The following is a 12,955-nucleotide window of genomic DNA, read 5'->3' as shown; positions in this document are numbered from 1 at the left end:
AGCTTGCCGTGTATTTCAGGATCTTAGGCCTGTTCTTTCATTCACCTATCACAAAAATAAAATCAGGCATTTCCTGCTGGGAGCAGTGCACCCATTGGACTGGGCATAGTTTTATTAACCTTACTCTTCTGTATAACAGAAACCCTGCCATACAGAAAGCAGATGACGGAGTCTTACGTAGATATAAAGACTTGAAAGTTCTCCAAGTTCGTTCTTTCTAACATATTCACCTGGTTTTGTTGGTGCATCTGCTAAATCTTGTATGTAAATATTACTGTAAATTTCTTACAGCTGTGGGGTTATGTACAACTATGGGTGATCCCACTAATTCAGCCCTCTATGTCAAAGGTCAGAAGGTGTACGGAGACTTCTTTTTAAGTACTCTCCATAAGGCTGAAGCAAAAAAGGAATTAAATATAAGTTTTCCCTGCTCAGAAATACGGTAGTTGTTTTACTTCCCTAGGAAATACTGCTGGAGGTTGACTTTGACAAAAGGCCCTGTCTTGCTCACACACTTTCTTTCACTGTCCTGGTGCGTCTTACCATCCCTTCTCCTGCAGCAGGGGGCAGGAGGTTATCTTCTATATCGACCTAGTCATAATCAGCAGCATTCCCAGAACAATGCTGGAAACGTGTTTCGATCTTCATGAAAGAATAAGGCCCTTTGTGGAACAAATTGAAATGGAAGTTCAGGTTCTGTGATTCAGTGTCAATCAATAGTAAGTAGTGTCAGTTCCATGGCTCAAGGAGCACAATACTAGAATAACTCGCATTTTGAGCCTTCATTATTGGAGGGCATAGTTCACAAACGTGTACTCACCAAAGATACCTAAACCCTCCCTCTCTTTGCTCACTTTCATCCTCATACTTCAGTGCATGTCCCTTCAGTTCTCCCAGCCTGTGTCCTTCTGAGGCCACGTTGTGAAATGGAGCAGTGACCTAATTCATTATAAGAATTATTTTATTTTTTAGAGGAATTTTTCGCTGATCTGGTTCGTGCATCCTCATGCAGAACTTGAAGCACATCTGAAGAGGCACTGAACTGTGGGGGCTGACAAATGGAGTCAGGAATTGCTTAGTATTATTACCAAAAATATTCTTGCAAGAAGCCGTTATTGTGGCCTTTACAACAGGCTGCTATTTCTGCAAGTGAGATGGTGCACTGCCTGACCGCAACATATGTTTCTCTATCTTATTTCCTTCAAATTTGAAAAGCAGTAGGGTTTAGAACTTTAACTGGTATTTCTGCTGATAGTAGTGCAGCTCTGTTCTCTCCTGAATATCAACTCCTGCTTAAATGCACTCTCACTCTATATAACATCAGCTAACATCTAACTCCTTACCCTAAAATGTTATGACAAATAAACACATGAAACAGTGGCCATTACCTGTTCCTTCCTTCCTTCCTTCCTTAAGTAGTTACTTATAGTGAAATTTCTGAGTTAGCAGTCTGATCTTGACACCTTCCATGAATTCTTTTTGAACTTATGGTTCCTAGTGTGAAATTTTAAATGAGGTGAAGTATATAGATCTATAAATAGCTATATTCATGTTCATACACTGTATCTTTTTATACTACACATGGCAGGTTTCTCTACTTTGCCTTTTGAGAAAAAAATAAAATACTGAATATTGTAATAGTAACGTATTGTTTAAATGTATTTTCTTGTGCTAATTCCTTCCTGCCGTTATCGTTATAAGTTATTTCAGCAGGATTTAATATTGTTTCAGGCACATATTGCCTGTAAACTATGTTGATTACAAGACTTCTGAAATTCTCTATCATATGTTCCTGCTTCAAAATTCATATCTGTTTGTTAAGGAAAAACAAATATGAAATCAGTTAATAACTCCACTAGAGCCTCCTTCACAGTTCTCTCCTTTTTTCCCCATCTCCTGTTCACCAGGATTTCCCTATTGTATGTACAAGGTCTGCAGAGGTTTGAATATAGAATACAAGCCTCCAAGAGCCTTTTCTTTTACCCATAAGTTACTACACAGAAATTCTAGCCAAGTTTTGAACGATACCTCTTATTTGCCCTTCCATCATATCACCATTCTGGTCCCGTTTTAACTTTGTAACCTATATTACTTAGACTACCATTTTTTGTAAGAACAGAAACTACACTTACAACAGAATTGTTATCTATTGGACTCTATCCTATCAAGTATCTCTATCAAGTCTCTTCAGTCTGGAAAAAAGACAACTGAGGGCGGATCTTATCGATGCTTATAAATACTTAAAGGGTGGGTGTCAGGAGGATGGGACCAGGCTCTTTCCAGTGGTGCCCAGCGACAGGACAAGAGGCAACAGGCACCAACTTGAACCTAGGAAGTTCCACCTAAACATGAGGAGGAACTTCTTTACTTTGAGGGTGGCAGAGCACTGGAACAGGCTGCCCAGAGAGGTGGTGGAATCTCTGTCTCTGGAGACATTCAAAACCCACCTGGACGCATTCCTGTGCAACCTGCTCTAGGTGACCCTGCTCTGGCAGGGGGGTTGGACTAGATGATCCCCAGAGGTCCCTTCCAACCCCTACCATTCTGTGATTCTGTGATCTTCTAAAAATGCAAAATATATTAAAACACATACCCTTTTTGCTGAGTATTCTGTTAGTGAAATAGACCTAAAATATTTTCTAAAATAAGTTGAGTGTTGGAATTATGTCACAGCACAAATTCTGACAGATTAAGTTACTTACTACAGGTCCCTGTAAGTGGAAAATACAAAGTGGAATTTCTTCTGAACCACTTACCTGTAGGTGTTTTCTGAGAACTGTAGAAATGTCAGAATTCTGACTTCTCTGTAACAGATGCTGGACAGCTTGCTTTTAATTAGTTTTTTATCTCTTCTTCTGTATCTCCTAATGAGAAGTTTGAAAAACTTATATTTTAATTTCTTTTACTAATAGAAATTGTTTTTGACGCTTTTTAAGTTGTCAGCCTGAAGTTTTTGCCATCATTTTTCAAGAGGTTTTTTTTTATTATTCTTTGGTTAGAGAAAGCACTTTGGCTAGGTAAAGTTGCCTGTGCACTGTGTCCTTGTCAATGCTTGCAGTTATTTTTAGAAGCGCTGTTTCTCCCTAAAGTTACTTCTTCTCCTCCAGCATTTAAATGGATTATGTAGCCTCTTCCTTTAAAATACCGAGATTTATATTGAGTCACACTCCTTACATGGGAAGGGTGATTCAGTATGTCAGGGATAACATGCGATTCCTTCAGTATTCAGGAACTTACCTTTTAAGAGGTATAACAGTGGAAATTTTATTCTTTTCTGTCTGAGGTGTGTTCAGCTGTGCCTAGTTGGGGGCTTGGGGAGGTGGGTTTTTTTGCCTCCAGTAGCAAAGAATGAATAGGAAAAAAAACGATGAATAGAAAATTGTGCTCAGAGACTTTGGGATAGAGATCTTTTTCTAACATTATAGGGGAAAAAACTTCTAAATCTTTTGTTTAATTTCTTGCACTCATTTAAGGTTGCAAAGTGGGCAAAATTTGATGACTTTTAGGAGAACTGGGGACACTGAAAGGATAATCAACCTCTGTTCAAAATGTACATTGAGTGTTTCTCCATATAAGTCAACTTTTCATTTAATGAAATGAGAAATACTGATGGAAACTATAGTATAGAAATTTGGTACAAATGCTGATTTTAAGATGATTTTGTCTGGATTTTTATCCCTTTTTATTGTTCAATAGATAAACAGGGATTTGACATTATGCCTTTTGCTATAGTCAAGTATTCTAGACAAATCATGCAAACAGGCATCCCTCTGCCTGTTGCATTATTTTCTCCAGTATCTACCTCTAAATACTATTTTATTTGTTGTGGCTCAAGAGAAAGTCAAATTCTTGAGTTGCCTTCAAGTCTGATTTGAAGGAGAAAGTCATGCAGATTTGGTTACATTAAGGCCTCCTTGGAATTGTAAGGACCCAACCAAATAATTGTGTTAATATTTGTTTAAAGCCAGTGTTGTGCATTTTTCATTTGGAATTTCTTTTCCATTTCCCAGTTGTGTTATTTAGCTGTGACCTTAAATGCAAATGTGGTACGCTGATACGTAGATTAAAGCATTAGAAAAGCTCATTAGAATTCTACATTAGATTCATAAATTTAAAAATATGTATTCTTTTTCTAATAGAATTTATTTGCCTCCAAAATACATGACGTGTGAGAAAAGAAACATTAACGTGCTATCAACAGTATTCTCATCCCAAATCCAAAACATAGCATTACACCATCTGCTAGCAATAAAGTCAACCCCATCCCAGCCGAAACCATGACACTTTTGCTGTACTGCTGTTTACCATCAGATTTCTTCAAACCCTTCACTGAATTTCAGCCTGAGTCCAGTTGGCTCAGTACGGTGGGATGGCTTAGTTGTTGTGTCTAGGTTCTGCTGTTTGCTTTCTGTGAACTGCAGTGCTACAGATTTACTTCCACAAGTTAGTAGAGGTGGAAACTTTTCCTGAGCTCACCAAGGACCCTGTACTTCTTCATTTAGCCACATGTTCAACCTTCCTGTGGCAATCCATGTGCTTTCACATAATAACTGTGCTTTCGTGTATTTATGGTCATGATCCTTAATGTCTTTTGGGAAAAGAGTGTTAAAGTTGTATGTGGAATTAGCATACCATTTTTTTTCACTACTTGTAGTGAGTTAATACATCATCCTAGAATTTTTCTCTTTGAAAAATCAATCTATGCTATATACATTGACGAGCTATGGTATGCTATGTAGCATAGCATTAAATATTTACTTGGAATATTATTCAGTTATGTCTAAACTGTCTGCCATGGTGACATATTCTAGTTAACCTGAAACTGTCTAAAATGCAGCAAAATGGAAATCAGCATGCTCTACAGAAAGCTCGTAAAAAACCTGCTGAAATCCTTGGGGAGTTGGTCTCAGCTGATAAGCTTCCTTTCGCCCAATTGCTACTGCTACCTTAGCAGCAATCACAGAGTAGACATACCCTAAGAAAGGTGAAGTTCTTTTGAAGACATCCGTGTTTAAAGCTGTGGCCAGAGTATCATGAATTAACCATAGTTCTAGAGATTTTGTTTGGATGTGAAGAATTGTGATAAATGAGTGTGTGCAAAACTGTGCAGAATGTGCTAAATTCTAGTCTTTCTGCCTCTGTAGAGATTTTTAAATGATGATCAAAATCCAGGTCTTTTGCAAGGTTGTTATCCCTTGAATTGTTTGTTATCCCTTGAAGTCGTGACTGCTGCTGTGTTCCCAAGGGGCTGGAAACATTTATTGCTAGCCACAAAAGATAAACACAAGACAGTTTCCTAAGAGTGTACATCCATGTAAAATAAAACAGGACACCTTCCTTTGATATGGTTGCAAGGGTTAAAAAACATAATGAGAATATTTCATTGGATAATGTTTCCACTTGAGGGAAATGCAGAAATAAAATTGTAACTGGTTACAGTCTTCAGATACCAGAGACTACAACAGGTTTCTGTCCTCAATATAAATCAGAATTCAGTTTTTCACTTATTCTTTCCAGCCCTGACTCAAATATTTTGTATGTGTTAAGCAGAGACAATTATTGCTTCCTTCTCAAGAGCTCTTGTCCCAGCAGTAGGCCGTTGCTTATTTATATGGCTTATGGCCCTCATTTAGAAGATACAACTGTCAAAGCTACCTCCAAACATGCTAACAAGACACAGCTGTGACTTATTCAGTCCTGAAGTCTGGTGGTTCAGTTTTCTGTTTTCCAAACATCTGTGAATTTTCATTCCTCCTCCTTCATGCAAGAGCTCAGTGCTCTGAGAGTATGAGCAAAAGGCGCTCTTGATTGATACTCAAGGAACGTACTCCTTAACAAAGACTCCTGTATTTCTATTTCTGTGGGTTCTGCAGCAGTAACATGGTAATGTCATATACGTGATCCATCTAATATTAGTGCTTTTTATTGCCTAGAGCCATCAGTGGAGGCAGTAAGGAGCAACACAGAGCATTAACTCCTCTTCGCTCTCAGATCCTTTTTTTTATAATGAAAGTTTTTGTTGAGAGACCAACTCATGGAAACAAGAGACATCAACTGTTTAAGTATCTCACTTTCACAGCAATAAGAAAATTTGCATTCAACTACAGTATCCTGCAGCTTTTCAGACCATAGTCTTTTGTCTCTCTCCTTAACTCCTCTGTCCACCTACAGGCGTATGCCTGCTCGTGCACTGGTGGGGAACAAGGGGGGCTTGAACTGGAGCCAGAGCTCCAACCTGTGTGGTGGGGCAGAGCCATTCTGTTTTATTCCCTTCTGCTGTCAGTGTGGCAGAGCTTTCAGCTGTTCTCCTAGTTGAGGGCTGTCCTTACCTTACAAACGAGAAATTGCATTTTAATTTTATCGGGGGGAAGATTTTTCTTGTTACTGCTTACTTATTTCTCTCATTTTCCTCTGATATTTTTAGCTCTCAAAAAGCTATGCCTAACAGCTTTCCCAATATCTATAAGAATTTGAAAGTTGTTCCCTTAATTCAGAATAGCCAAGAATTTAGTTAAGTGTCTTGGATGTAATCTTTAAGAGTACCTAAAGCCACCCTACTGCTTTAACGAAAATGGGGCTATGATGAAACCATAATTCATTTCCCTCTTATTTTGTGTAAAGGTTTATTAGCTTGTGATTTAAGCAAACCATCTGGTCCTGCTGGCAGTCCACGTTATGTCAGACTCAGTGCTTTCTCCCTGTAATATGTTACTTGAGGCAGTTAAATTACATACTTAAGTCCCAAGTCTGGCCCGTGCTTTTTCCATGTCTTAACATCTGTTCTGGGAAAAATTTCTGGGATCCAAACAAGTTTGCATGGAGCCAGAACTCTTGTCTTTGTCTTTTTTTTCATGTCTTTTTTTTCCCCTTCCTTCTGTCCTGCAGTCTGATCAGTTCAAGTAAGTAAAAGATAATGCAGAAATTTTCAGTCCCTTCATCATTTCAGTAATGTACACAGGGAAATGAAAAACAGGTTAAAAACTCAAGAGCTGTAAAAAAAAGGAGAGTCCTCTGAGAGAGTTGCACTTCATGAGAAATGTTAATTATTTTTTTCAGTCCTTGTAGTGTTCTGACTACTGACTTGTAATTGCAAGACTTTCTGTTTTGCTGGCCTAATTCATTCTGGGCAAAAGTACAGATTTCTAGTACATTTTGTCTTGTAGTGCTAATTTCTTGTTTGTACAAGAAAGGTCTGTGTTCAGAAAGCAAATAATTTTAAATATACAAGTTAGCCTGCTGAGGTGGTTTTGAAATAAGATCTCTAGTGACTGATTTATACAATACTCATGGAAAATTATTTGTTCATGCTGGTATTTGTATCTTTAGTTTCTAAAATTCCATAATTTTGTATTCTGCCTGGAACTTTTGAGACATAATAATGAATGCAAGCAGCTATCCCATAGCCCACTGTGTCTGTATGTATACTGAAAGAAAAGCAATTTCTTTCCTTAAATCAGAAACATAAAAACGTGTCTGTTTTCAGGCATGTAATTAAATATTAAGCTATAAGTTTTGCATTATCGCTGCATATAAAGTACTGTATCTCCAGTTTAGGAGTAGGGTTCTTAGTGTAATAGTCAAGTCCCTTTGTCATGCGCTTTGAAAACTCACTCTCATGCTTTAGAAGGAGATGTAATACTACATAAAAAATTTGTCCTATGTCGACATTTCCCTTTTCTGTTGCTGTGATTCCCATACTGATCTAATTTACATAGTTTGCCCTCTTTCACAAAGTTTATTCAGTCTCTCAGGAGCTCTCTCTTCTAATGGAAACTTTATTTAGCTTCATGTTCTTACTTAAAGATAAGCTGTCACCTGCAGAGGTCAAGTAGTGCTTAAAAACAATATAAAGAATAGTCTCCGTTTAAGTTCTCTGCAGATCCATCCTGCTCAGAATACCTGAAGGCCTTTCAGGCCTGTCTACAGAGAACTGAATCACAGGTAAGTCATAGGTAGGCAAAGATATACTCTGCTTTACATATGATTATTTCAGCAGAGAGAAAAGAGGAGCAAGAGTGCACTCTTTACACCTCCTGAAATGGAAGCTTTCTAGTTATAATTGAGAGGGCACAAGCTGACCTACAGTTAAATTGAAAATGTCAACAGCATGTCTCTGAAAATGTCTCAGCGTGCCAAGAACTCTGGTTCTTAGCAAATATTTTTTCTTTATTATATAATTAGCTGTTCTCAGGGGGAAAAAAAAAATCAAAGGTAGATTTGAAGTTTTTTGTATAGGCTAAATTAGATGTGCTTTGCAAGCAGTTTGCTTCCAGTGAATATTCCTGTATCATTTCTCACAGGACTGCTTATTGGAACATACACAGACAGGTCTGCACTAAGATTCATAAGCTGCCAAATAAAATATTTTGTTTTGTAGAAGTTTAATTGAAATGCTCCCATGGAATATCTATAACTTGATGAATCTGAACAACGAAGTCTTTATTGTGAATGCAGTCATCACTATTTTGGTGAATTTTGTCTTTAGTAAATCGCATGACGAATGGTACTCGCTGGATAGGATGGGAGGTAATGGCAGTTACAAACTAAGTTGTTGGCACAGTTTAAAAGCCACTTGCATTCCAGCCATTCCTAATACATGATTAGATCAATTTTCTGTTAACCTGCAAAAATACAAAATATAACCTTAGAATTAAAAGCATTACCAAATGGAGCAATGAGGAAAAGCTTAAATACCTGCAATAACCGCTACTGCAAAGTACTCCTGCAGTTAGATCTTGCCACCTAGCGCTAGGAGCCTTGACCTAGATATCGGCCGCGAGCCTCCTTGTGTTTTCTTAATGGCCCAGAGTTGTTGCGCTACAGATCTGCATCACACAAACCAGCCTTACCATGTTAGCGTTGTGAATCGTGATGATGGGGAATGGAATGAAGGATGTTAGAAATCTTTCAGACCTGATTACGGAAAAGGTGTTGCTTCAAAGATTGTTTTATTTTGGCAACTGGCAGATTGACACAAGCCATTTTGATTGTTGCAGTTGGCCGGGGGCTCGTTTACTTGAGGTTGTTTTCTGTTATAAGCAGAGCGTCGGCATGCCTCTCTTCTTCTCAGTTTAAAGGAAAATATTTATGTAGGTAATTCTAATCAACCCAAAGGAAGTAGAAGCTGATGTACTAGAAGCTGATACACTAGTACACCTTCACTTCCCTGGCATGTTGCTGTTTTTCTCTTTCTAGGCATCAGTTTCCATTCTAGTAGTATTTTTGCTATTCATTGTTTCTGCATTTTTTCTTTGCAGTCCTTTCTGACCTATTTCTCTATTTCGTTTTATGGAGTTTTCTCTTCATTTTAAAAATTGTCGAAGTTTCTGATCTTTTTTTGCACACTAAACACTAATAAGACAGGAAAAGTTTGGTTATTATATGCATACTAGTCAGTTTGGGACTATGCGTCACTTAATTCCCCTTTGGTCTGTTGATTACCAGATGAATTATTGGCTGTACATTTTGGGTAGTTTTTGATAATTGCATATTTTATTTTTTTCTTAATTTGCTGGACATAAGAATAATGTTAGACAGCTGCATTTGAATGGAAATAGATAGGCTTTCTGCAGTAAGCACTGCACAATGTCTATGCTAGATTTTTATAAATCTGCTAATTCTGAATTGCAATGTTTCTTGCTTTATCGCTGATGGAGGATGAAAACCAATCTTGTTAAACATGTTTGTCCTGAGTTATTAGCTCTGCCGTAGGAGTACAGGATTTATTAAAGCAAGGGCTGGTATGTTCCATACCTTCCATCCTCCAGCACCTGTATAGCGAGTGATGTGCACAACTCTCTTTGTATAAACCTGTAAGTAGAAATTGAGTTTAATATAATTTCAGTAATTTGCTTCCAGGATGGAGCGCAAGTTGATTTTTATGCAGGGATATAAATGCAGTGCAGTGCTGTATTGGCAAACTAAATTTGTACAAATGCTTGATTATGCACAATAATAGCATCTGAGTTTCTCTCATTTGAAGCACATTGTAAAATTGTTTATGAGGACTTGGTTGTGATGGAGAAAATCTCTATGGAAAAAGTCAGTGAAAGTAATGTGTGACATAAAGCATTATTATAAAATTATTAAAAGAATATCCAGAAGTTTTTGTATGTTACGTGTAGCTATACTTGAGTATTTATTGTGGATTTGCATGTTAATTAGTGATAAATATTAACTGAGACAGACCATGATCCAAGTGTGAAATAAAATTATCTGCGTAATATTTGTGCTAGAATATACAATCACGTTAATTCTGAACCTTTCCCATTTGCCAAACATATGAGCATCGTTCTGTTGTACCTGTCTGCCATTAGCAACTCTTTGAATGTCTTTTATGTTGCTAAATCACAAAACATGCCTATAAGCATTGTTCAACAGATATTTTGAGGGAAGTAGTCTTAACGCACATCTTCATGAGAACCCAGTCCTCTCCCTGTTTCAGAAACATTACCTTCCTTCTTAGTGCTTTTGTAGTTTTTCTTTAGGCATCATTTACAGAGAAAGTTTTCTATACTTCTGGTATATTATCAATGTATTCCATTTAATACCTTGCATTTGTTTGGGCTAATTTTAATACATGTAGGCCATCTTTTTATCCTCATGGTACACTTTGTAAAATAGAAATACTTGAAGATTTGTAATTTGGTATTGTAATGGTAACGTTCCAGTGACCAGACTATGTTAAATCACAGACTGTAATGTTGCTTCAGTCAAGTGTAGATGTACTGTTCACAGCACTAGATGACGCTTCCCATCTGCAGAAGTGTTATGCAGTGCACATGCACTGGTAACCTTTGTGCTCCAATTTAGTTGTGACATTTAGTAAGTTCCAGTTGATCACATTACACTGTTTTTCTCTCCTCCTGTCTTCCCCAAAATTGCTTTAGGTAGAAGAACTAATGATGGCCATGGAGAAGGTTAAGCAGGAGCTGGAGTCAATGAAAGCAAAATTGTCCTCTACGCAGCAGTCTTTGGCTGAGAAGGAAACCCATTTGACCAACCTACGAGCTGAAAGAAGGAAACATTTGGAGGAAGTCCTGGAGATGAAGTAAGTGTTCCGTTTTATTTGTAGGCGTGTTTCTTGATATCTCTGAATTCTCCTCTGATCCCTGGTGTTCCGAAGACAACCCACTGTATGAATATGTCTCTGTAGATAGCAGCTACCTATCCAGTCAGTTGAGCCTTCAGAAGTGACTTCTGACTACGTTGCTTTCACACTTTTGTTAGAGTTCAAAAGCATCTCTTCCTTCTGATTGTTTGCAGCAGACTACTGGTTTTTGCATAATAGCATTTTCAAAGATCCTAAACAATTGTTTTGACTGAATTGTTTTGTGTGTCTTATGAATGTGCCGTCTTGCTTTGAGTAGCCTATAATCTACTTTAAGGTAAGACACAAGTCATTGTAACAAATGGCAAAAAGGAAAGAGGGAAGAGATAAACATAATGTCAGGTAGTCGTAATGCTAAAATCAGAGTGCAGATGTCTGGTCTGCTAACGTATTTTTCAAACTCATGCGGGTCATTCATTAGCACTGGAACAGAGTTTGAAGTTCTTTATCAGTCAGACTTCTCTTGTCATCTTTGCATAAGGAGTCCTGAATAAAACCAAGCTTTGAGGAGGTGGGGAGAAGTGAGGAATTAGACCTCTAAGGCTTAAATACTTCCTAATTTCTGACCGTGCATTATAGATAAATAGTTATCCTCAGTTTAGGGAGACATGAATCCATTTAGTGCAATGATGGATAGTGCTGCCAGCAGTTCATTAGAAACACTTTCAGTTGTTTAGCCAGCCCTGAAGAGAAGGAACATTTTTATTGGCAGGACCAGCAGCGGTTCCTCCACTGTGGTTTTGTGAGCCATTATTTATTTATTTAACTTTTCTACGCTAGCCTCTTTTCTTTTCTTTTCTTTTTTTTTTTTTAACGAAAGGATAGAAAAACAGCTGTTACAAAATGGAAAGAGAGGTGGCTTAGATCTTGAAACTCTAACTTAGCAATGCTGTATAAATTGGGCCAAGCCTCCCCAGCTTCATATTCAGCTACAACAGCCTGATCTAGACCTGGCATAAGGATGTTGGAAGACTGCAGTACTTAAAAGCCACACTTTTTATTTTTAATAAAAAGTTTTATTGAGCTATAAATTTGACTGCCTTAAGAGTTGGTGTAGTGGGGGATGGGAAGAATAGTTCTTAAGGTGATGTGGGAATCCAAAGCAACTGGAGATATATCCCATATCCAATCACTTGGCAGTACTTTCTTCTGCCAAACTGCTCTGCCAAACCTTCTCATTAAAATATACACGTAGTGTACAGTATATCCTGAAATGTATTTGGAATTGTGTAGCTCTAGAGCCTTTAATATAACTACTCCCTTCTTTTAAATGATGACCTCTCTTAGCTGAGTAAGTTATTGTTGGAAAGTTGTTGTACTGAAATGTAATATCAGGAACTGCATGAACTGGTAGATCCATTGTACCTCAGAAGGAAGAACACTGGAGAGAATGGTAATGCTGTCAGCACATGGAGAGAAAGATGGAAAAAACATTACATTTGTATAGTTAACTAGCTGAGCATGTTTTAGTCATAGCTGGTCTGTCTTAAAGTTCTATAAAGCTGCCAAAAGCATCCAAACTTCAAAAACTCACCCTCACCATGAGGCTCTGTTGCAAACAAGTCTCTACTGAGGACTCCCAATCAATTAAATATCTTATATTTATATACAGAAACTCCAGTATACTCTTTGTAGCCCTACTTTCCCAGCCTATGCCTTTTATGAAAAGCACTCTTGTCATCTGTTTTCTAGTTTTGTTAAAATGTTTCCTAATATTTCAACTCAAAAATAACTGTAATTGAATGAGTGGTTAATTTTGTGAAGCAATTGGCTGGTTTTGATATCCTTAACAGAATACAGTAGCTGTCGTACAGAATCCGTTCAAAGATACAGTAAAGCAGTATT

The 12,955-nt window shown here is 37.6% G+C and overlaps 1 protein-coding gene across 10 annotated transcripts in view; it reads left to right on the top strand.

Moving 5' to 3' along the window:
- ERC1 (ELKS/RAB6-interacting/CAST family member 1) overlaps positions 1-12,955 on the top strand; it is a 305,118-nt gene that overhangs the window by 188,405 nt on the left and 103,758 nt on the right. For all 10 annotated transcript variants that reach the window (XM_063318622.1, XM_063318614.1, XM_063318604.1 and 7 more), the window contains one exon: positions 10,890-11,050. In XM_063318622.1, coding sequence (XP_063174692.1) covers positions 10,890-11,050 — 161 coding nt within the window. The remainder of the gene's footprint in view (positions 1-10,889; positions 11,051-12,955) is intronic.

Source organism: Chroicocephalus ridibundus, chromosome 1 (genome assembly GCF_963924245.1).
Source record: "Chroicocephalus ridibundus chromosome 1, bChrRid1.1, whole genome shotgun sequence".
Classification (NCBI taxonomy): domain Eukaryota; kingdom Metazoa; phylum Chordata; class Aves; order Charadriiformes; family Laridae; genus Chroicocephalus; species Chroicocephalus ridibundus.
Note: the sequence above shows the minus strand (reverse complement) of the source record. Positions and strands in the feature narration are given on the sequence as shown.